This window comes from Rhinatrema bivittatum, chromosome 19 (genome assembly GCF_901001135.1).
Source record: "Rhinatrema bivittatum chromosome 19, aRhiBiv1.1, whole genome shotgun sequence".
Lineage (NCBI taxonomy): Eukaryota > Metazoa > Chordata > Amphibia > Gymnophiona > Rhinatrematidae > Rhinatrema > Rhinatrema bivittatum.
Window position 1 is genome coordinate 43024829 of NC_042633.1, and position 23833 is coordinate 43048661.

The 23833-nt window shown below is 56.6% G+C and overlaps 2 protein-coding genes across 3 annotated transcripts; one reads left to right on the plus strand and one right to left on the minus strand.

Annotated features, from left to right (window-relative positions):
* Positions 1–4901: 4901 nt before the first annotated feature.
* Positions 4902–11305, minus strand: RNASEH2A (ribonuclease H2 subunit A). Its single transcript, XM_029585133.1, has 8 exons — positions 11113–11305; positions 7611–7682; positions 7214–7340; positions 6993–7080; positions 6703–6840; positions 6386–6473; positions 5732–5855; positions 4902–5383 (listed from the first exon to the last, which is right to left on the minus strand). The coding sequence occupies exons 1-8, from the start codon at positions 11237–11239 to the stop codon at positions 5248–5250; spliced, it is 900 nt and encodes a 299-aa protein (XP_029440993.1). The 5' UTR covers positions 11240–11305; the 3' UTR covers positions 4902–5247.
* Positions 11306–14248: 2943 nt separating this feature from the next.
* Positions 14249–17599, plus strand: PRDX2 (peroxiredoxin 2). 2 transcript variants are annotated; one of them, XM_029585139.1, is made up of 6 exons: positions 14249–14386; positions 15698–15803; positions 15954–16107; positions 16524–16646; positions 17216–17346; positions 17440–17599. In XM_029585139.1, exons 2-6 carry the CDS (start codon positions 15701–15703, stop codon positions 17523–17525), a joined length of 597 nt encoding a protein of 198 aa, XP_029440999.1. In that variant the 5' UTR covers positions 14249–14386; positions 15698–15700; the 3' UTR covers positions 17526–17599. The 2 variants fall into 2 exon arrangements, with proteins under 2 accessions (XP_029440999.1, XP_029441000.1); XM_029585140.1 differs by lacking the exon at positions 14249–14386 and adding an exon at positions 14463–14502.
* Positions 17600–23833: the final 6234 nt, after the last annotated feature.

A 23833-nucleotide genomic window follows, 5' to 3' on the forward strand; every position in this document is an offset into this window, starting at 1 on the left:
TGGCAGAGAACAACTCAGCCAGGCCCTTTTCTTCATTTTCCTAATGAAGGAAGAACGTACACAGGAGCCTTCAATAAAAAGGTTTCACGGCGGCGGAGAATAAAATCACGAATGCCCATCCCCCCTTCATAAATAACACTGCTGAGAGCCAGAGCAGCCCCAGTGCCCTCAGGATTAATATTTCTAATTCTTTCCCTTGCAGGCTGTGAATCCTCTCGCTTTCCCGAGGAATAGCCACCTCCCTGTGTGCCAGGCCCAGGGATCATTCACGCAGCTTCTCCTGCAATGAGCGGCACACGGAGAATCCTTAAGGCCAGGCCCGCCCCTGGCTTCCCTTACAATCTCAGCCTGATCCGCAGGCGGCAAGGAAAGGGGAAAGAGACGTGGAGAGCCAGTGAGGGCTGGAGGGAGGGAGGTGGAGAAGGAGGAGCCAAACATAAACAGATTGATAGAGGGAGAAGAGAACAAAGAACTATTTGCAATCTGCAGGTACTTGTGAGGCTGATTGGCTATTGCTGGAGACAGGATGAAGGGCACGATGGGTCCTGGGTGTGACCCGGCACTTCTTATGTTCTTATGTACAGGATGAGGGGCTCGATGGGTCCTGGGTGTGACCCGGCACTTCTTATGTTCTTATGTATGGGATGAGGGGCTCGATGGGTCCTGGGTGTGACCCAGCACTTCTTATGTTCTTATGTATGGGATGAGGGGCTCGATGGGTCCTGGGTGTGACCCGGCACTTCTTATGTTCTTATGTACGGGATGAGGGGCTCGATGGGTCCTGGGTGTGACCCGGCACTTCTTATGTTCTTATGTACGGGATGAGGGGCTCGATGGGTGCTGGGTGTGACCCGGCACTTCTTATGTTCTTATGTACGGGATGAGGAGCTCGATGGGTCCTGGGTGTGACCCGGCCCTTCTTATGTTCTTATGTACGGGATGAGGGGCTCGATGGGTCCTGGGTGTGACCCGGCACTTCTTATGTTCTTATGTACGGGATGAGGGGCTCGATGGGTCCTGGGTGTGACCCGGCCCTTCTTATGTTCTTATGTACGGGATGAGGGGCTCGATGGGTCCTGGGTGTGACCCGGCACTTCTTATGTTCTTATGTACAGAATGAGGGGCTCGATGGGTCCTGGGTGTGACCCGGCACTTCTTATGTACGGGATGAGGGGCTCGATGGGTCCTGGGTGTGACCCGGCACTTCTTATGTTCTTATGTACGGGATGAGGGGCTCGATGGGTCCTGGGTGTGACCCGGCACTTATGTTCTTATGTACGGGATGAGGGGCTCGATGGGTCCTGGGTGTGACCCGGCACTTCTTATGTTCTTATGTACGGGATGAGGGGCTCGATGGGTCCTGGGTGTGACCCGGCACTTCTTATGTTCTTATGTACGGGATGAGGGGCTCGATGAGTCCTGGGTGTGACCCGGCACTTCTTATCTTCTTATGTACGGGATGAGGGGCTCGATGGGTCCTGGGTGTGACCCGGCACTTCTTATGTTCTTATGTACGGGATGAGGGGCTCGATGGGTCCTGGGTGTGACCCGGCACTTCTTATGTTCTTATGTACGGGATGAGGGGCTCGATGGGTCCTGGGTGTGACCCGGCACTTCTTATGTTCTTATGTACGGGATGAGGGGCTCGATGGGTCCTGGGTGTGACCCGGCACTTCTTATGTTCTTATGTACGGGATGAGGGGCTCGATGGGTCCTGGGTGTGACCCGGCACTTCTTATGTTCTTATGTACGGGATGAGGGGCTCGATGGGTCCTGGGTGTGACCCGGCACTTCTTATGTTCTTATGTACGGGATGAGGGGCTCGATGGGTCCTGGGTGTGACCCGGCACTTCTTATGTTCTTATGTACGGGATGAGGGGCTCGATGGGTCCTGGGTGTGACCCGGCACTTCTTATGTTCTTATGTACGGGATGAGGGGCTCGATGGGTCCTGGGTGTGACCCGGCACTTCTTATGTTCTTATGTACGGGATGAGGGGCTCGATGGGTCCTGGGTGTGACCCGGCACTTATGTTCTTATGTACGGGATGAGGGGCTCGATGGGTCCTGGGTGTGACCCGGCACTTCTTATGTTCGGGATGAGGGGCTCGATGGGTCCTGGGTGTGACCCGGCCCTTCTTATGTTCTTATGTACGGGATGAGGGGCTCGATGGGTCCTGGGTGTGACCCGGCACTTCTTATGTTCTTATGTACGGGATGAGAGGCTCGATGGGTCCTGGGTGTGACCCGGCACTTCTTATGTTCTTATGTACGGGATGAGGGGCTCGATGGGTCCTGGGTGTGACCCGGCACTTCTTATGTTCTTATGCACGGGATGAGGGGCTCGATGGGTCCTGGGTGTGACCCGGCACTTCTTATGTTCTTATGTACAGGATGAGGGGCTCGATGGGTCCTGGGTGTGACCCGGCACTTCTTATGTTCTTATGCACAGGATGAGGGGCTCGATGGGTCCTGGGTGTGACCCGGCACTTCTTATGTTCTTATGTACGGGATGAGGGGCTCGATGGGTCCTGGGTGTGACCCGGCACTTCTTATGTTCTTATGTACGGGATGAGGGGCTCGATGGGTCCTGGGTGTGACCCGGCACTTCTTATGTTCTTATGCACGGGATGAGGGGCTCGATGGGTCCTGGGTGTGACCCGGCCCTTCTTATGTTCTTATGTACGGGATGAGGGGCTCGATGGGTCCTGGGTGTGACCCGGCACTTCTTATGTTCTTATGTACGGGATGAGGGGCTCGATGGGTCCTGGGTGTGACCCGGCACTTCTTATGTTCTTATGTACGGGATGAGGGGCTCGATGGGTCCTGGGTGGGAACAGGGAGGAGTGCAAGCTCTATGAGTGAGTGGGGGCTGGGATACAGCAAACACCACCCCCTCCATGTAATGCTCCGGACAGGGGACCTATTTCTATAGCACGGTTGCTGTACGGCTGTAAAAATGCAGGTTACGTGGTGCCGATAGCAACTTCTAATCCGTAACAGCTTCCAGGGCTCCTGCTCCAAATCCATCTTAGCCCCCGCTGCAAAGCCAGAGGGGTAGCAGGTTGGGGGCGGCTACAAGGAGGGCTGGACCTTGCCGTGCTCCCCCCGCAGACCGCACGGGGGCTGCAAGAGGGAGAGAACAGCTTGAGGCAACTAAGCCAAGCCCTACCATCTGTGCTCCACGAGCTCCTGATGGGCTTTCCAAGGGCGATTAGTGCCGGCATAATCCCATAACCCAACACCACCACCAGCAACGAGCTGCAAGCATTAACCCCGCCAGGGCCTCACCGCCACGCAGGTACCAACACCACACGCCCACACGACGCCCAGCCGCTAAGAAGCGCACGCACATAACACACAGAGACCATGACATCCAGGCACATCTCCCAGTGCAGCTGGCACCACAGCACATGCAGCAACAAGGCCCTGTAAACATGAGAACGTGCCATGCTGGGTCAGACCAAAGGGTCCATCAAGCCCAGCATCCTGTGTCCAACAGAGGCCAAAACCAGGCCACAAGAACCTGGCAATTACCCAGATGCAGGCACGAGCCGGGATCATTCAAGCCCCATCCTGCTTAGCTGTAATCTGGAAGGACACCACCAGAGCAAAGGCACCTCACTCCTGCCCTGCAGCACCCCCTGCTATTCCAGTACAGAGACCCTCACACACAGCTCTGCCAATGCACCTCACTCCCGCCCTGCAGCACCTCCTGCTATTCCAGTACTGAGACCCTCACTCACACAGCTCTGCCAATGCACCTCACTCCTGCCCTGCAGCACCCCCTGCTATTCCAGTACCGAGACCCTCACACACAGCTCTGCCAATGCACCTCAGTCCCACCCTGCAGCACCCCCTGCTATTCCAGTACTGAGACCCTCACACACAGCTCTGCCAATGCACCTCACTCCTGTCCTGCAGCACCTCCTGCTATTCCAGTACTGAGACCCTCACACACAGCTCTGCCAATGCACCTCACTCCTGCCCTGCAGCACCCCCTGCTATTCCAGTACTGAGACCCTCACACACAGCTCTACCAATGCATCTCACTCCTGCCCTGCAGCACCCCCTGCTATTCCAGTACTGAGACCCTCACACACACACAGCTCTGCCAATGCACCTCACTCCTGCCCTGCAGCACCCCCTGCTATTCCAGTACTGAGACCCTCACACACAGCTCTGCCAATGCACCTCACTCCTGCCCTGCAGCACCCCCTGCTATTCCAGTACTGAGACCCTCACACACAGCTCTGCCAATGCACCTCACTCCTGCCCTGCAGCACCCCCTGCTATTCCAGTACTGAGACCCTCACACACAGCTCTGCCAATGCACCTCACTCCTGCCCTGCAGCACCCCCTGCTATTCCAGTACTGAGACCCTCACACACAGCTCTGCCAATGCACCTCACTCCTGCCTTGCAGCACCTCCTGCTATTCCAGTACTGAGACCCTCACACACACACAGCTCTGCCAATGCACCTCACTCCTGCCCTGCAGCACCCCCTGCTATTCCAGTACTGAGACCCTCACACACAGCTCTGCCAATGCACCTCACTCCCGCCCTGCAGCACCCCCTGCTATTCCAGTACTGAGACCCTCACACACACAGCTCTGCCAATGCACCTCACTCCTGCCCTGCAGCTCCCTCTGCTATTCCAGTACTGAGACCCTCACACACACACAGCTCTGCCAATGCACCTCACTCCTGCCCTGCAGCACCTCCTGCTATTCCAGTACTGAGACCCTCACACACAGCTCTGCCAATGCACCTCACTCCTGCCCTGCAGCACCCCCTGCTATTCCAGTACTGAGACCCTCACACACAGCTTTGCCAATGCACCTCACTCCTGTTTTGTTTTTTTGTTTTTGTTTAAGCAACAAAGATTCTCCAGATCTGTTATTTTGTCATCTCTATATTTATTTCAGTAAAAAAACAAAACAAAAAAAACCCACAACACAAAAACCAAGACGAATTGTGCTTTTACTGTATCAGAGATCCCAGCCAGGTCTTCGGTGCAATGCTCACTGTGCACCTGCAGATGGCGCTTCTGCACCACCTCTCACCGAGAAGCCTCCCTGAGCCTCTGCTCTGTGAAATCCAATGCTGGGAGAACTGGGCCTACAATAGCAAGAAAAGCACAGGACTCTTCCCCGGCTCTGCAGGCGAGGTCACCATCCGCAGCGTTGCCTTTTCCCTCCCGCCAGCCGGGTGGGGGGGGGGGGGGGGGGCGCTCCTCAGGCGCTGCTTACAGCTCCACGACGGTCTCCAGCTTCCTATCCTGGAAGAAGCGGTGGGGCTGGCGCCCGGAGTCGTTTTTCCGGGGGAAGAAGGAGAGCACGGACTGGGTGCCCCTGGACGAGGCCTTCTCGTCTCCGTCATCCCTGGGGTTCGGGAAAGGGGAGAAGGCAGAGGTGAAAAGGATGCGCGGGAGCGCGCTCGCCGCCGGCCTCGCGGCACGTCCGGCCGGGTTTGGCCAGCAGGAGTGAAAACAAGAAACGGGTTTGGACGAGACTTTGCTTTCTGCTCGCCGGCGGGCCGAATGGTTTGTTTCACACACACACACGCAGGCAGGCTCGCTGCTTTACGTCCGGAGCCCTCTCTCGCCGCGGGATCGGCAGCGTTCCACGTCCCATCAACACCAGGCAGGACGGGGAAGACAGAGGAGCCCTCTCCCCCGAGAGTGGGGGGGAAAAGAGTCCAGGGTGCGCTGGCTGGGCTCCAGCACTTACCAGCAAACAGGAACAGCTTTGCTGTCTACGATGGACTGGGCCGTGCTCCAGCTGAAGCGCACGAACTGGGGGTAGCCAAAGACGGGGTCCAGATTCTTAGCCAGCCACTCCTTCGTCTTGGGGTCTAGAACGGTTTCAAAGAAACGACTCTGTCAGTCATCTGTCCCCCCCCCCCCCCCCCCGGCGAAGGTCCAAACGGCGGGGGGCACGCAGCCCTCGCACGCTCGTCACATTATTTATTTATTTATTTCGCATTTTTCTATACCGACTTTCCAATAACAGAATTACTGATCAATTCGGTTTACATTCTAAAATTTACATTAAAAATTTACATTAAATTTTTTAATTTAAATTTTAATTTAAAAATTTAAATTAAAATTGACATTAAAAGCATGGGGGGTGTCCCTTTTCACGCTAGAGAAGCACCGGGAGTCGTTTGCATGCTCTGGCCCAGCTTCACGATCGCAAGGCTCCAGAACGCTGCCACGGCTGCACTAAACAGGGTAAAACATTGCTGGGGGGTGGGTGAGAATAAAGGCCCACGATGCCGGCTCCCGGTCCCGGATCTCCCAACAGGGCCAAAAGAAAAAAAAACTGCTGAGCCAAAACGTACACACAAATAAAAAAGAAAAGTAAGTAAAATAAGTAACTTACCGTTTGGGTATCCAGAGCCATAGTCTAAGTTCACGTCTCCCAAATCCTCCGAGAACTTCCAACCCTTCACGGCACGGTCCCGGGCCACCTGTAGGACCAGCACCGTCAGTATAACGCCGCAAGGTTTGTAATCATCCATCCCTTCCCCAGCCCCCCAAACCCATGCCGAGGAGGCACCGCGACAAAGGGAACCGCCGCAGTCCCGGGCGCGTGGACGAGCGACTCGGTCTTTCAGACAAAGGCAAAGCCAGGTTGGCAAAAACATTTCCCCCCTCCTCCCCCCGACAGATGTCGGGTTTGCAAACAGCAGGGCTCACCTTGGCACAGATACTGGCAGCGCTGACAACCGGGAAGAGGGCGTCCGCCTTGGGCTTCACGGTGACCTCCAGGTCTGGAAACCGCTGCTGCAGCTTCTCCTGGTATTTCTCCGCGGGTCCCACCGTATCCACAAAAACCTGACAGAGAGAGAGAGACAGACAGACAGACAGACAAGCAGAGAGGATAAGTAGGTTAGGGAGGGGGGGGTGCATGAAATGTTTAATCATATCTTCAATCCTAGGATGAGTAAGCCCCCCCCCCCCCCCCCTTCCGTCTCCCGGTCTCTTACCTCTCTGAGCAGGACACCGGAGTCCAGGGCGTACTGAATCAGTCCAATCGCAGTATCGTGGGACAGGGCGTTCAGGTTGTACTTGACTCTGAAGGATCACCAGAATGAGCCCATGAACTACGGACAATGTGACATCCTGCCTGCATCCCCCTCTCTTTAAACCGTCACACACCCCCCCCCCCCCCCCCTCCCCGTCCCATCCGCAAACCCCGGGCCGGTACCTCTGCTGCATGCTTGTGGAGATGACATTGGGCGACAAAATCTGCAGCGCCCAGCCAAGGTACTCCCGGGAGCCGTCCAGCTTCTCAAACAATCGCTCGCGCTCCGCTTCCGACAAGGTCTTGGAGTCTGGGGAGGGACAGCAAAGCGTTATTTCTGGCTTTAAACACACACAGCCCCCCCCCCCCCCCCGGGCCCTTAGCAGGGGCCTCGTGGCTCCTCAACGGCCTCTCTAATAGCACATCGCCTGGGGAATGGGGGCTGCCAGGAGAGGGGGGGGGTGCACAAGACCAGAGCAATAAGGCACTATACTGGTTTCCCTTCCATATCGAGGGTGGGCGAGCTGGGGCTGGCACTGCACCAACAGACAAGAGAGAGAGAGAAGGGTGGGCGCCCTACCTGCCACCTTCAGCTCCTCCAAGCTCCCCTTCTTGGATATCGGACAGAAGCAAATTCCATAAACCATAGGACCTGGGAAAAGCAGGAGAGGCAGCGTTACACAGGTCTCCAACTACAGTCACCTGCCATGCAAACAGAGGGCCCTCCCACCCCCAGCACAGGCCTACTCCCTCCCTCCTCACCCAGTGTACCCACCCAGCACAGGCCCCCTCCTCCTCACACCCTTCACCCAACACAGCCCCTTCTCCCCCCCCCAGTAAGGCTTCCTCCTCCTTTTCATCCCAGTCCCTGCCTTCTCCTCCTCCCCCTCCCATTATCCAGCACGGGTCCCCTGCTTCCTTCCTCCATTCTCCCCTGACCCTCCTCATCCCTTTCACCCAGCACAGTCCCTTCTCCCCTTCCTTCCTTCTCCCCTGCCCCTCCTCACCCAACACAGCCCCTTCTCCCCTTCCTTCCTTCTCCCCTGCCCCTCCTCACCCAACACAGCCCCTTCTCCCCTTCCTTCCTTCTCCCCTGCCCCTCCTCACCCAACACAGCCCCTTCTCCCCTTCCTCCTCCCCTGCCCCTCCTCAGCCAGCATGGGTCCCCTGCTTCCCTCCTCCATTCTCCTCCCCCACCCCTCCTCACCCAGCACGGGTCCCCTGCTTCCTTCCTCCATTCTCCCCTGCCCCTCCTCACCCAACACAGCCCCTTCTCCCCTTCCTCCTCCCCCGCCCCTCCTCACCCAGCACAGGTCCCCCTGCTTCCTTCTTCCATTCTCCCCTGCCCCTCCTCATCCCTTTCACCCAACACAGCCCCTTCTCCCCTGCCCCTCCTCACCCAACACAGCCCCTTCTCCCCTTCCTCCTCCCCTGCCCCTCCTCAGCCAGCACGGGTCCCCTGCTTCCCTCCTCCATTCTCCTCCCCCACCCCTCCTCACCCAGCACGGGTCCCCTGCTTCCTTCCTCCATTCTCCCCATTCTCCTCCCCCTCCTTCCTCCTCCCCCACCCCTCCTCACCCAGCACGGGTCCCCTGCTTCCCTCCTCCATTCTCCTCCCCCTCCTTCCTCCTCCCCCACCCCTCCTCACCCAGCATGGGTCCCCTGCTTCCCTCCTCCATTCTCCTCCCCCACCCCTCCTCACCCAGCACGAGTCCCCTGCTTCCTTCCTCCATTCTCCTCCCCCAGCACGGGTCCCCTGCTTCCCTCCTCCATTCTCCCCCACCCCTCCTCACCCAGCACGGGTCCCCTGCTTCCTTCCTCCATTCTCCCCTGCCCCTCCTCACCCAGCACGGGTCCCCTGCTTCCCTCCTCCATTCTCCTCCCCCACCCCTCCTCACCCAGCACGAGTCCCCTGCTTCCTTCCTCCATTCTCCTCCCCCAGCACGGGTCCCCTGCTTCCCTCCTCCATTCTCCCCTGCCCCTCCTCACCCAGCACGGGTCCCCTGCTTCCCTCCTCCATTCTCCCCATTCTCCTCCCCCTCCTTCCTCCTCCCCCACCCCTCCTCACCCAGCACGGGTCCCCTGCTTCCTTCCTCCATTCTCCCCTGCCCCTCCTCACCCAGCACGGGTCCCCTGCTTCCCTCCTCCATTCTCCTCCCCCACCCCTCCTCACCCAGCACGAGTCCCCTGCTTCCTTCCTCCATTCTCCCCATTCTCCTCCCCCAGCACGGGTCCCCTGCTTCCCTCCTCCATTCTCCCCTGCCCCTCCTCACCCAGCACGGGTCCCCTGCTTCCTTCCTCCATTCTCCCCTGCCCCTCCTCACCCAGCACGGGTCCCCTGCTTCCCTCCTCCATTCTCCTCCCCCACCCCTCCTCACCCAGCACGAGTCCCCTGCTTCCTTCCTCCATTCTCCCCATTCTCCTCCCCCAGCACGGGTCCCCTGCTTCCCTCCTCCATTCTCCCCTGCCCCTCCTCACCCAGCACGGGTCCCCTGCTTCCCTCCTCCATTCTCCCCTGCCCCTCCTCACCCAGCACGGGTCCCCTGCTTCCTTCCTCCATTCTCCTCCCCCTCCTTCCTCCTCCCCCAGCACGGGTCCCCTGCTTCCCTCCTCCATTCTCCCCTGCCCCTCCTCACCCAGCACGGGTCCCCTGCTTCCCTCCTCCATTCTCCTCCCCCACCCCTCCTCACCCAGCACGAGTCCCCTGCTTCCTTCCTCCATTCTCCTCCCCCTCCTTCCTCCTCCCCCAGCACGGGTCCCCTGCTTCCCTCCTCCATTCTCCCCTGCCCCTCCTCACCCAGCACGGGTCCCCTGCTTCCTTCCTCCATTCTCCTCCCCCTCCTTCCTCCTCCCCCAGCACGGGTCCCCTGCTTCCCTCCTCACCCAGCACGGGTCCCCTCCTTCCTCCTCCCCCAGCACGGGTCCCCTGCTTCCCTCCTCCATTCTCCCCTGCCCCTCCTCACCCAACACAGCCCCTTCTCCCCTTCCTCCTCCCCCACCCCTCCTCACCCAGCACAGGTCCCCCTGCTTCCTTCTTCCATTCTCCCCTGCCCCTCCTCATCCCTTTCACCCAACACAGCCCCTTCTCCCCTGCCCCTCCTCACCCAGCACGGGTCCCCTGCTTCCTTCCTCCATTCTCCCCATTCTCCTCCCCCAGCACGGGTCCCCTGCTTCCCTCCTCCATTCTCCCCCACCCCTCCTCACCCAGCACGGGTCCCCTGCTTCCTTCCTCCATTCTCCCCTGCCCCTCCTCACCCAGCACGGGTCCCCTGCTTCCCTCCTCCATTCTCCTCCCCCACCCCTCCTCACCCAGCACGAGTCCCCTGCTTCCTTCCTCCATTCTCCTCCCCCAGCACGGGTCCCCTGCTTCCCTCCTCCATTCTCCCCTGCCCCTCCTCACCCAGCACGGGTCCCCTGCTTCCCTCCTCCATTCTCCCCTGCCCCTCCTCACCCAGCACGGGTCCCCTGCTTCCTTCCTCCATTCTCCTCCCCCTCCTTCCTCCTCCCCCAGCACGGGTCCCCTGCTTCTCTCCTCCATTCTCCCCTGCCCCTCCTCACCCAGCACGGGTCCCCTGCTTCCCTCCTCCATTCTCCTCCCCCACCCCTCCTCACCCAGCACGAGTCCCCTGCTTCCTTCCTCCATTCTCCTCCCCCTCCTTCCTCCTCCCCCAGCACGGGTCCCCTGCTTCCCTCCTCCATTCTCCCCTGCCCCTCCTCACCCAGCACGGGTCCCCTGCTTCCTTCCTCTATTCTCCTCCCCCTCCTTCCTCCTCCCCCAGCACGGGTCCCCTGCTTCCCTCCTCCATTCTTCCCTGCCCCTCCTCACCCAGCACGGGTCCCCTGCTTCCCTCCTCCATTCTCCCCCACCCCTCCTCACCCAGCACGGGTCCCCTGCTTCCTTCCTCCATTCTCCCCTGCCCCTCCTCACCCAGCACGGGTCCCCTGCTTCCCTCCTCCATTCTCCTCCCCCACCCCTCCTCACCCAGCACGAGTCCCCTGCTTCCTTCCTCCATTCTCCCCATTCTCCTCCCCCAGCACGGGTCCCCTGCTTCCCTCCTCCATTCTCCCCTGCCCCTCCTCACCCAGCACGGGTCCCCTGCCCGCCTCGTCGATGCCCAGGCAGCATGGCTCGCGCCGGCAGAGCTGCGGGACGGGAGAGCTCAGCCTGCAGCGGCCCGAATTGTCCCTCTCGAACTCCGCCAGCTCCATAGCCACCGCTCCAATGGCCCGCGCACCCGCCCGCCAGCCAATCCGAGGCCAGACTCCAGCTGCGTCACAAATACGCACCGAAAAAAGCACGCAATTCTCACCGGCCCGCCAGCCAATCCTAAACTGGAGTCTAGCTTGCGTCACGACGTGCGCCACCGCCCGCCCACGAATCCCAGGCCGGAGCCCGGCAGGCGTCACACCACGCGCCCCAGCCAAAGGAGGAAATGAAACAGGCTAGGGTTGGAGGTGGGGAGGAGAAAAGAACGCGCGCTAAGCATCATGGGAGATGTAGTAAAATGTCCAGAATTAACCTATAATACATATTCATTCAAGCAACAGATCAGCTAGAGGTAAAGACCCACATTTGTAAGGTAATAATTAGGGAAGCCCGCTCCCCCACTTTCATTCAGGACGCCCTGGCAAAAAGTAGCATTATACACCAGATTGTGACTAGGGAATGCCTGGTCTAAAGTTTGGGAACAGCAGATTCATCTGTTCAACCCTGCAGTACCTTAAGGGGACCAATAGCTAACTTATCCGGCTAAAATTAGCCATATAAGTTACCCTATCTATGAATAAAGTTCTGCAGCCAACATTAGCTGGATACCTTTAAACCTAACTTAAACCTTATGTTACTGGATAATTTTAGGCTTGACTGGCTATATTCAAAGAATATATACCCGATTAAGTGCCAACACAGCGACCATTGCAACCCGTCCAACTCCATCCTGATTCCACAATACACATATATACCATGGCAGCAGCCCTCACTCCTTGATTTAAAAATTCAAAGAGTAAGAACACTGGCTCCCCAAATCCACATGCCCAACCCCCTACCCTCAAGCAGGACCCCCAAATACTGCAACAATGCAGAGCCTGAGGAGACAAGTTTCCCCGCTTCACCCCTGGTTTAATGCTGAAGTACCCCCTTCTCTGACAGCTCCCAGCTCTTACCTATTCATTCGTTCAATTCATTGTCTAATGATACAGCCCTTCACTGGCAGCCGAAAGACCAATCTCCATTCATGCAATCAAGTGAATACATTGCACTGGTTAGGTTAGTGGTTTTATACAGTTGTATGCAGTTGGGCGCACTGTGCACGTGGATCTTGGGGTTCTTGAGCTTGGGATGATGCTTGGTTGACTGTGATGATCAACCCGGGCTGATATTGTGTTGATGTTGCTGTGCTGAATGGTTTTATACAGTTGTATGTAGTTGGGCACATTGGGCATGTGAATTTGAGCTTGGGGTGATGGTTGGTTGGTCTGCGATGAATTACCCCGGGCTGGTATTGTGTTGATGTTGCTGTGCTGAATGGTTTTATATAGTTGTATGCAGTTGGACACATTGGGCACATGGATCTTGGGGTTCTTGAGCTTGGGATGATGGTTGGTTGGTCTGCGATGAATCACCCTGGGCTGGTATTGTGGTGTGTGGTTTTGTATATAGTTGGGAGCATTGGGTACGTGGATCTTGGGGTTCTTGAGCTTGGGATGATGCTTGGTTGGTCTGCGATGAATCACCCTGGGCTGGTATTGTGTTGATGTTGCTGTGCTAATAGTTTTATACAGTTGTATGCAGTTGGGCGCATTGGGCAAGTGGATCTTGGGGTTCTTGAGCTTAAGATGATGCTTGGTTGGTCTGCAATGAATCACCCTGGGCTGGTATTGTGTTGATATTGCTGTGCTAATGGTTTTATACAGTTGTATGCAGTTGGGCGCATTGGGCAAGTGGATCTTGGGGTTCTTGAGCTTGGGATGATGCATGGTTGGTCTACGATGAGCACCCCAGGCTGGTATTGTGGTGTGTGGTTTTGTATACAGTTGGGAGCATTGGGTACGTGGATCTTGGAGTTCTTGAGCTTGGGATGGGAGTGTGGAAGGGAGGATAAATGGCAGGGGGAGTGTGGAAGGGAGGATCTGAGTGTGAACGGCAACCAACGGAGTCTGGATCGTATAGTCTGGGTGGACAGGGGCAAGGGTGTGGCCTGCTTATTGCAAAGGTTGCTACCCCTAATTGAGCTGGATGTTCACTTGGATGCAGATCCGGCGATGCTCTCTACATTGGTGGTTGGGTGAAGGGGAAATAGGGCTGGAGGGTACTGGAAGCCAAGAGTAACAGGTGGGAGAGAGAAAAAGGAAGGAAAAAAAAAAGGATAAAGTGCGTAGCTTGTTGGGCAGACTAGATGGGCCGTTTGGTCTTCTTCTGCCGTCATTTCTATGTTTCTATATGGATGATGGTTGGCTGCGATGATCACCCCGTGCTGGTATTGTGTTGATGTTGCTGTGCTGAATGGTTTTATACAGTTGTATGCAGTTGGGTGCATTGAGCACGTGGATCTTGGGGTTCTTGAGCCTGGGATGATGCTTGGTTGGTCTGCGATGAATCACCCCGGGCTGGTATTGTGTTGATGTTACTGTGCTGATTGGTTTTATACAATTGTATGCAGTTGGGCGCATTGGGCAAGTGGATCTTGGGGTTCTTGAGCTTGGGATGATGCTTGGTTGGTCTACGATGAGCACCCCGGGCTGGTATTGTGGTGTATGGTTTTGTATACAGTTGGGAGCATTGGGTACGTGGATCTTGGGGTTCTTGAGCTTGGGGTGATGCTTTGTTGGTCTGCGATGAGCACCCCGGGCTGGTATTGTGGTGTGTGTTTTTGTATACAGTCGGGAGCATTGGGTAGTGGATCTTGGGGTTCTTGAGCTTGGGGTGATGCTTGGTTGGTCTACGATGAGCACCCTGGGCTGGTATTGTAGTGTGTGGTTTTGTATACAGTCGGGAGCATTGGGTACGTGGATCTTGGGGTTTTTAAGATTAGGAGGATGGTTGGTTCCCGGGTCGGTATTGATTTGCTTTATTTCTCCGGATTTTCTTTGCTTGTGCGTTTGCTTCTTTGTCCCCCTGGTGCATCACTTTGCGCTGGTCCCGATATTCAGCATTCAGATATACGCGGCTAAGTGGCGGGACAGGGCCGGATGTACGGCGCCGACTCTCGGGCCCTCGTGTTTCTCCCCGGAAGGAGGAGGGGAGCGCGCTCCCTGGGGGAGGGGCCTCGCGGGAGCGCGCTCTTTATTTATAGCGCCGGCCTCCGTCCTGCCCAGGCTGTAACCCGAGGACGCGCACACGAGGATCTGCCGGTGTTGGTGAGTTCTGCACGGGGAGAGGGGGCGATCGGTGCTGGTCCTGTTCGGTCCCGGCGGGAGCCTGGGGAGAGAGCCCGCGAGACTCTTAGCCAAGGAGGGGAGGGGGGTAACACCCGGTAGGCGCCCTGGGGTTCCTTGGGAAAGGGGGGGGGTAATAACCGGGAAAGACCGGGAGGATCCTTGGAGAGAGGAGGGGGAAAGACCGGGAGGGTCCTTAAGGTTGGTTGGGTGAGGTGCGAAGGAGATGTGGGTTTGGGGGGTGATAGAAGGTGTGGGAGAAGCAGGGGGAGGTGGGTTAAGTACCTGGGAGAAGCCTGGAAGACTTGTTTTTTGTTGTTTTCTTGGGGGGGGGGGTAGGTGTAGAACGGGGAAAGCCAGAGATGAAGCGCCCGACACTGGGAGGAGAAGCTGCGTGGACTGATCGGAGGTTCCTTGTGGCCCTTAGGGGCCATGCTCTGGCTCCTTTGGCTTCCTCTGCTTCTGTCTATCGGAGGGAGGGAGATGAGAAGTTACTTTTATTGCCCCCCCCCCCCCGGGCAGAGATCGGAGGAGGGGGCGGCAGGTCCCGTGAGGCCCCCGGAAGGCTGGCGCCAGCCCCATTCATTCTCCTGCTGGCCCCCTTTGCCCCGCTTTCTGAGGGCTGCAGGGGGTGTGAAAGCGTCGGATGCTGGATCTCCAGGGCTCTGCCTGCCTCTTAGGGGATAAGAAACGAGGCAGGTCCCTTGTTCTCCTCAGTCGCCCACACCCAGGCTTCTCAGATGCGCGCAGATAAGGCCTCCCGGCTGCTGCTGGGGCTCGCCTGATAGCCTCGCTGGCCCTGCTGGGGGGACCGTGTGGGCCCCACCCCAGCCGGTGAGGAGTCTCGCACCGTGCATGGTCCCAGGAACCTCCAGCCCACTGTGGGAGGGTCTGCCCCCGCCCCCCCCCCCAGGGTCCAGTCAGCAAGCATTGGGGTGCAGTCTGGGACGCGGTGTGTGGGGCTGGGGGCTTTCTTCTGCTCTGTCAGAGGTGCAGAGAAATCTTCTTAAAACTACAGGTTTAGGGCTGAGGAGACTCCCTAGGACGATGGAGGTCAGAGGGGGGGGATGCATAATACCCTCCATCACCACCACCTCCATTGCCGCCTGAGAGCTGGCAAGGTCCGGCTGCTATTTAAGGTGCCCCCCCCCCCTGGGCACATTCTGATCCCCCATCTGCCACATGAGGCAACACTCCTGCTATGTGGCTCTCCCTCTGCCAGCCTCTCTCCTGCTGTGTATATTTATATATCTGTGTCTCGCTCCTCTCCTCCTCCTCCTCCTGCCGTTCCAGACCATGGCTTCCGGGAACGCACACATCGGGAAACCGGCGCCGGACTTCAAGAGCACGGCTGTGGTGAACGGCGACTTCAAGGAGATCTCGCTGTCCGATTACAAAGGTAAGGAGCCCGGGGGGGGGGGGTGTTTCTTGTGTGGGTGACCCTCCCCGCCGCTGCCCGCGTGCCAGGAAAAAAGGGGGGTCCCGCGAGAAGCTGCCGGCGTCTCGATCCGGGCGTCCACCCCTCCTCACCCTTGCCTTGTCATTGCAGGGAAGTACGTGGTCTTCTTCTTCTACCCCCTGGACTTCACCTTCGTGTGTCCCACCGAGATCATCTCTTTCAGCGACCGAGTGGCAGAGTTCCAGGAGATCGACTGCCAGGTGATCGGCGCCTCCGTGGACTCCCACTTCACCCACCTGGCGTGGTAAGCGCGCGGATGTGGGCACGCGGAAGGATGGACCTCTCGCTGGTCTCGTGGTCCCCTACGGGGGGGGGGGGGACCGATGGGCTGGCTTGGTTTTTCTGTTGCCCGCTGGCACTGCCTGAGGGTGTGGTGGGTTTGGGGGGAGTGGTCTCTGCCGGTCTGCCTTATCGTTTATCTGCATTCGCACTTTTTTTTTACATATAAAGCACAGGAGGTTATCAGCCGTGCACAAAAGGGGAAGGCACTCGGCAGCTGCAGTGTCTGAGGGACCAGGGGAGCTTCTTGCTTTTTTAGTAATCAAGGGGCCTCTGCTTGGTGTTTCTCTTTGCTGCTCCCCTCTGTCACGTGGCGCTGGCCTGCGCTCTCCTCCTCTTCCCTTCTCCTCCAGACTTCGCCGTCCCTTGTTCCCACTGCAGGGTGAACACTCCTCGAGAGGAAGGCGGCCTGGGACCCCTCAGTTTCCCACTGGTGACCGATCTCACCCACTGCATCGCCAAAGACTATGGCGTCTTGAAGGAGAACGAGGGCATAGCATTCAGGTATGCGGGGGGGTTAACCTTGCTTTGACTGATTTTCTGGAGGGGGGAAGGACAGGGATGAGAACGGGGGGCCGGGGTGCAGGGCACAGGTCATGACGAGCACTGCTGGATCCTTGGTTAGGCAGCCCCCCCCCTCCTTTCTCTCTCTCTCGGGCTGGGGACGGGCTGATGCCATGTGCTTTATATCAGGGGACAGAAGGACTTGGTGGGGGGGGGATGTGCATTGACATGGCTCCTTGCTCGGGGGGGGGGGGGGGCTGGCACATCCTGGAGATGAGCGGGTGGTGGTTGGTGTTGGAAAGCCGCGGGCAGCCAATGCCCTGGGAGAGTGAGCCAGGGTCATAGTGGGTGGGGGGGGGAGAGTCGTGCCAGGGTCATGGAGGGCTCTGCTTAAGCGACGGGCGAGCGGGGTTGCACTGAGAGAGATTCCCTCCATCTCCCCTCCCCGGGCCAGACGCAGTCGTGTTTTTTGTAGAAACTCTCTCGAGGCGGTGCCGGGGTTTACAGCCGGGGAGATTTGGTGGGTGGGAGCCGAGAGCTGACTGCCCCCTCCCCCTTGCCCGTTGCAGAGGCCTCTTCATCATCGACCAGAAGGGAATCCTGCGGCAGATTACCATCAACGACCTGCCGGTGGGTCGCTCCGTGGACGAGGTCCTCCGGCTAGTGAAAGCCTTCCAGTACACGGACACCTACGGAGAAGGTGAGGCCTCCTGTATCTGGGCGAGGCCAGCACCTCCCAGAGGACTCTGGCAAACCTCCCGTTTTCTCTGCTGTTTTTTTTTTTTTCTTCTAGTTTGCCCTGCGAACTGGACCCCAGGGGAGCGAACCATCACCCCCACGGTGAAGGACAGCAAATCTTACTTCGCCAGCGCAAAGTGAAGGTCCTGCCTGCCTGCAGCTGGAGCACGGTGGAGGGGGGGGTGGGAAAGGGGTGATCTCTCTTTTTTTTTTTTACCTATTAAAGGTATTGTGCACTGAGCTGGAGTTTCTGCTTGATTTTGTTTATCGGGGCAGTGGGTACCTCCAGGTCCTCGTGGGAGGACGTGCGTTTTTGGGTTTTTCAGTGTGCAGAAGACGAAGAAAAATTACACGAAAAGGAACAAAAAAAATTAGAAATCAAAATGAACCTAAAAGTAAGATGTTTCGGGTGGTAGACTCGCTGGCAGCCGTGGCAGGAGGATTTGCCCCTCTGGTTCCTGCCTCGCTGCTCAATGTACCTCCTGAATCATCATGGTTTGCAGATGCGAGGGATGTTTTGCAGCGATTGGCGCCGCCGCTACGTGAGGAGAGAAGGAAGCCTCGGGGTAGCGGGGCATGGAAGGTCCCTGCCTCTGATTCCATTTCAGCTGGAACCCCCCCCCCCCCCCCCACTGAGGGAGGGGGCTGTAAACTTACTTCCTCTGCAGGGGTTCACTCCGTGTCCGAGCAGAGGACGGCACATCCCCCCCCCCCCCCCTGGTGAGAACTTGCAGCCTGAGCCACAAGCAATGGGGGCAGATTGCAAGGGATTTCCTATGTCACAAGCAGCCCCATGGGCTGTCTCCCTGCTTATGAGTGCTTTCCCTGCAGCGTGCCAGACTGTGACCCTTCACAGGCACAGACTCTGACCCTGCAGCCTGACTGGGGGGGGAAAACAAACACCTCCCATCAGTTTCACATCTCCCTTAAACCGGAGAGCACACGGGAGACCCCGTCGGACCGATACAGTAAACAGAGTGGGCGCACGCACAGGCCACTCCTGTGTGGGTGACTCAGTAACTTAATTTATTTAAATTAGGGACACTAGAGCGTCCCTAGCGCCTTTTTTTTTTTTTTTTTTTGACGGAAGTGGGGGATGTCAGAGAGTTTGACAGCAGTCGCTCAATTTCGCCAGCGTCGGTTCTCAAATCTGCTGACAGCCGCGGGCTTGGAAGCCGGACGCCGGCAAAATTGAGCGTCCGTCTTCTGACCCCGCGAGTCACGGACCCTATTTTATTTTTAACTTTTTTTTTTTTTGAAACCTCCGACTTAATATCGCCCTGATGATATTAAGTGGGAGGGTGCGCAGAAAAGCAGTTTTTACTGCTTTTCTGCGCACTTTCCCGGTGCCAAGAGACATTAACGCCAGCCTCTGGGTGGGCGCTAATTTCTGAAAGTAAAACGTGCGGCTTGGCTGCACGGTTTCCTTTCTGAATCGCACGGGACTGACTGATAGGGCCATCGACCTGCATTTGCATGGTGCGGGCGCTCTATTGGTCTCAGGAGCGTTGCGCACGCATTTTTGACCCCTTTACTCAGTAAGGGGTAAAGCTAGCGCGTCAAAAACAGGCGTCCAAATGCCGAGTTAACAGCGCTTTTGTGGTTTCATGGGCCTTAGCGAGAAGAGACAAAATGTCAGCCACCCAGGTCTTAAAACTCAAGCCTTGCCTAAGAGTGGGACGAGCCGCAGGACAGCTCCGGGATCCTGCTTTCCGCCCTAGAGCCCTCGCTGGGGCCGGGTTATTGGGCACCGTAGGTGACTCACCCAGCTTTGCACTCCCTAGCCCGTAGGCAATTAAGTTGTGTGTTTTTAGGAAGACAGATTTTACATCAGGAAGCGCACTGAGAGTAAAGATCACAACATGCACTGCCGTGGTGCCAACCAGAAAGCCCTGCAGAACAGACACCAGGATCCCAGCTTCCATCGGGCCTGTTCTGACAGGCTGGGGGTGTGGGCTCAGCCTTGACTGAACTGAATTATAATCACACTACAGCTAGGGTCCTTTTTTTTTTTTTTTTTGTTTTCAGTCTGAACTGCTTTTTTCACCAGTGTAAACTCCTGGCTTCTTCCAGAAGCGACAATTTGTGTAAAGTGATGGTCACCCTAAATTTTAGGCCGCTGGAAGAGCCCCTGCCGGTGACGTTATCTCTAGTCCTTCAGCATCTGTGGGAAACCAGAGCCCCAGCGAGCAGAGAAAGTGCCCGGGGCTGGGTACCGTCCGTGCAGCATGGGAAGTGGGCCGCGCCCAGCAGCAGACGTGCAGAGCCTCGGCACGCTGCAGCCACCACCAGGAAGCAGGGAAAAGAGGGAGATTCGGGTCCAGGGGGTGGAAAAAAGAAAAGATATCAGAGAGGGGATGATGTGGAGTGGATGAATCTGATTAATATTCTCTTATTCTCCTGCCTTCTGTCTACCACATAAACTCTTATCTGCCCGGAAAAATGAGACACATCTTTCCACTGATTTTTTTTCTAATTTTTTTTGTTCTTGTCAAAACAAAACCCTGATATTTTCCTGGGAAAACTAAAAATAAAAAATAGACAAAAATGAAAGACCTTAACTATAGTAAAGCTCCCATACCGACATAGCACTAAATGCCAGCACTCAAACAATGCCAAACCTGCTTGTAAAGGCAACAATGCAAATATTACTCCAGACCCTAAAACGCTAATCCACCTGTTAGGAAAACAGAACAAGCCAGGCTGCTGTAGATCCCTAAACAGAAAGTACAGGCCCGCAGGATACCTCATCTCTGTCACACATGCAGAACACAGATGGACCCACACCAAACACAGAAGGAAGAGACCATAAAGTATAAACAGAAATGTGCATGCACACCCTGAGCTGGAAACCACAAAGAGCCAGACTCTGTATGCAGTGCAACAAGGGAAGATCAGACACATCACCATTCTTCATAAAACAAATCAAGAACTATAAACCGGCAACGGTAAAGCCAGACTCAATAAAAGAATACACTAACAGCCGACCAGGTCGTGAGAGCCACTGGCAAGTGAGGAGACTTTCACGTGGCTACGAGCACAAGAATATCGCGTTTGGGCCGGGGGGTGGGAAGCGAGCCGAGGCGCTGGCGAAACACCCTGGGAGGAAGCACCGCAGCGGATCTGAAAGAGTGCGTTATCGGCACCGGACGAGCTGCCGTGGAAGAGCAGCGAGAGCGCCTGCACGAGGCCGAGCAACGCATCCCGACGACAGGACGACCGTTCCAATCGACGCTGAAGGGGAAAAGCCCACTGGGCTATAGAGGAGCAGGCGCGACAATACAGAAATGGGGAAGGAAGATCTGTACAATTTCCTGGAGCCACGGCTGGGCCTTGCATCCCCCAACGATTCGGCGTGAACGTGTGCGCAGGCCTGGGGACCGCTTCACCGTACCGAGGGCAAGCCGTGGCCAGTGACGGAGCGAAAATTGAATGGGTAGCATAAAACGATTTTTCGGGCTGGTTTTTTTTTTTTTGCCAACGGGAAAGCGAGGAATATAAAGAAAACAAGATCCTTCTGCTTAATGACTTCTCCGCGCCTACGGCCACCCAGCGCAAGGAGATGTCTGGGGCCTTGCTGGGCGTCGCATCGTAGGGGAGAGCGCGTTTTTCTTTGCATGCACAATGGGAACTAAGTGCTTTGTTTCTGTAAGAAAGACTTCTCCTCTTTGCCCGCACAGGATGGCGGCTGTTAGATCGTTTGCTGGCCACTGGCTCTACACGTAACAAAGATGGAGGTGGCAGCAATTTTTTTCCCCCCGCCTGGTTTGTTTTCTTACGCTCACTAAGCACGAGAGTTCTCGCCAAAACGTTCCCGGGAACCTTGTCGTCTCTTTGGGCCGCCCGCTTCAATTTCATTATCTTATTCATGAATCCTAAGGAACCATCATTGGGTTTTTTTTTTCTTTGCTGACTGTGGGGATGATTCAATCCAATACGTGTCCAATACGGAGGAGATCGGCGCATCCGAAACGTGCACAGCTGATGCCACCCATCACAAGGAAATCCACGTGGACGAGGCTGTTAGCCAACCCTCTTCATCCAATAAATTTTCCACGCGCCCATCGCAATGTGGCGAACCCCTAATTTAATTATTGGATTGCGCGGCCAGGAGAGGCGGCTGCGTGCGCGTTAGGAAGACGGGAGCTCAACACCGAGTGCCCGTTTTCCGTGCACAAATATTGCATCGGCCCCTTTAAGTGGCTGCTGGTCCGTCGGGTCCAGTGCTTCACTCGTCTCAAGAGTTTCTGAAAGATTTTGGCTACCTCATGAGGTTTTCTGTACTCGTCAAGGAAGATTGTACTCTTCCAATGACGGAATCCAACCTGGTGTCCTGCAGGTTTTCTGCTTGCCCCGAACTCGCTTTGAACGGCAGTGAAAAGAGCTTGCACCATTACTCCTTACCGTAAGGAAGAAAGCTACATAATCATTTCTAAAAGAGCAGGGGGGGGGGGGGGGATGAGAAATGGCGGGAAGGCACTGTCATGGCTGCCGTTGGCGCACTATTCTGGGCTCCTGCTGGATATGATTCATTGACCATTCGTGCTGGTACAGAAGGAGCAGGTTTCCTTGTTCGTTAACCTGCACTTGTGTTTGTCCAACCGGTTTCAATGTGTTTTTTCTTTAGTCATCTGCTGTGCCGAAACTGTCTCGAAGGGCAGGGGGGCCTATTGGATCAGTAGGGGAGGCACTTGACTAGAGGATACAGGAGGGTGAAGGGTTCCTTGGGGCTGAGGGCTCTCGAATCTGGGTCTGTAGGTAGGCGCGAGGGTGTGGATGTTGGGTGTTCGTATGCATGGAAGACTTGGCTATTTCTCCATCACGTGGTGTGCGTGGCCACGGAACTGGATGATTCTGTTTCAGGGGGAGGACGGGGACGGTTAGTACATCAGCTCTCAATGGGGACGCAATCCATTCGCTGGTAGAGCGCAGAACGCTCTGGAATACGTTTTATAGAGGGTGAAGGCTCTCGCCTTGGGTTTCTCCAGGGGACGCACTTGTATATGACGCGGAGCAGGCCCGAGTTAAAAAGAGATTGGGTGGGGCAATGTTATTATATTTTTTTTTTCCAGTCGGCGGCGAGGTGCGGCTGTACAGCTTCGTCAAAGAATGCCGATCCAAGTGAAGCATGAAACATCAGAGGCCGAGGGGAGGGCTCCTCGTGCTTGGCTCACTACAGCGGCAGACGTTGGCTCTTTGCAACTCGCGTGCTCCCCGACACGTCCTCTGAATATGTTTGCAAACAGCAGGGAGGACTGTGAGCTGGCAGAAGCTCCTACCCCTGGGGTTTGTAAATCTTTTAAAGGCAGAGCTTGGGCCTGGTTAGACATTTTGGAGGAGCCTCCGCCCAGAGGAGCCTTATCTCACATTCTAAGCACATCCACGTTTGCACTATTTTTTTTTTTTTCAATATCCCAGGGTGCAGAGCTCCACCGTACATAACAATTCTCTATTTCAGATCACGACACGGTTTCCTTTCACTCAGAGCCGGGGGGGGGGAGAGAGAAGACTATTCGCCCTTTTTTTTTTCTTGGAAGAATGAGTCCAGGATTGCATTCGGATGAAAACTCCCAGGTCTTCCCCCGAAGGAACAAAAACGTGAACAGCAAGTCCAGCAGGGACCGCGCGTCTGACCTGCTTCTCTGGGAGGCGAGGTCACGTAATTGCCCGGGTGGCAGGGGTTAACAGGGTGAGGAATGCTGACGTCCTCCTGCGGGCGGCGAGGAGAAGGCTGGAAGCTGCTGACATGTCAGAACAGAACAAGTAGGAGGCGGGCAGCGTCCCCTGAAGATTTGAACCGTTTTACTGGGCCAGAGAGCCCTGCAAATTGTCTTTTTCCAGTACCTGCTTTGTGAAGGTGGCAGTAAAGCCCCGGCAAAGTGAATGCACATAAATAAAAAAAAGCTGCAGGTAATCTACCCCCAGTCCAAATGATGAGGGGGAAGACGTTGCTGAACGGTTTATGGAGCTGCAGGAGGAACTTTTAATGGACGGACGGGGAAACCAGAAATGGGAGTTCTCTGGGAACGTCAAGGGCCCCACGCTCACCCCCGCAGCGAGTGGAACAGATTGGGCCCCTTAGGACGTGGGGTGCCACGCGTGGATGTGAAATTTTGGCTGCGGTTCCAGCGGGCGAGATTAAATTTAACGCTTCCGGTTCTAACAGCGGGAGACCGACATGGGTTTTGTCGGGGGGGGGCGGCGTCCTGGAGCCGGAAACGTGCGCGGCCGCGCCGCAGCCCCCACGGGGCACTCGGTCAAACGCCGACGCTCTCGAGGGTGGGGGAGGCGTTCGGCTTCACGTTTCGGGCATCGGGGGCCATGTGCCGAGTCGGCTCTGGGGTGACCCTCGTTTCCGTGCCCTTTCCGAGGGGGGGAATTATCTCCTCCTCCCTTCTCATCTGCAGTGTGGGGTTGGGGCAGGGGTGCGCTCCCCCCCTCTCCTCCCC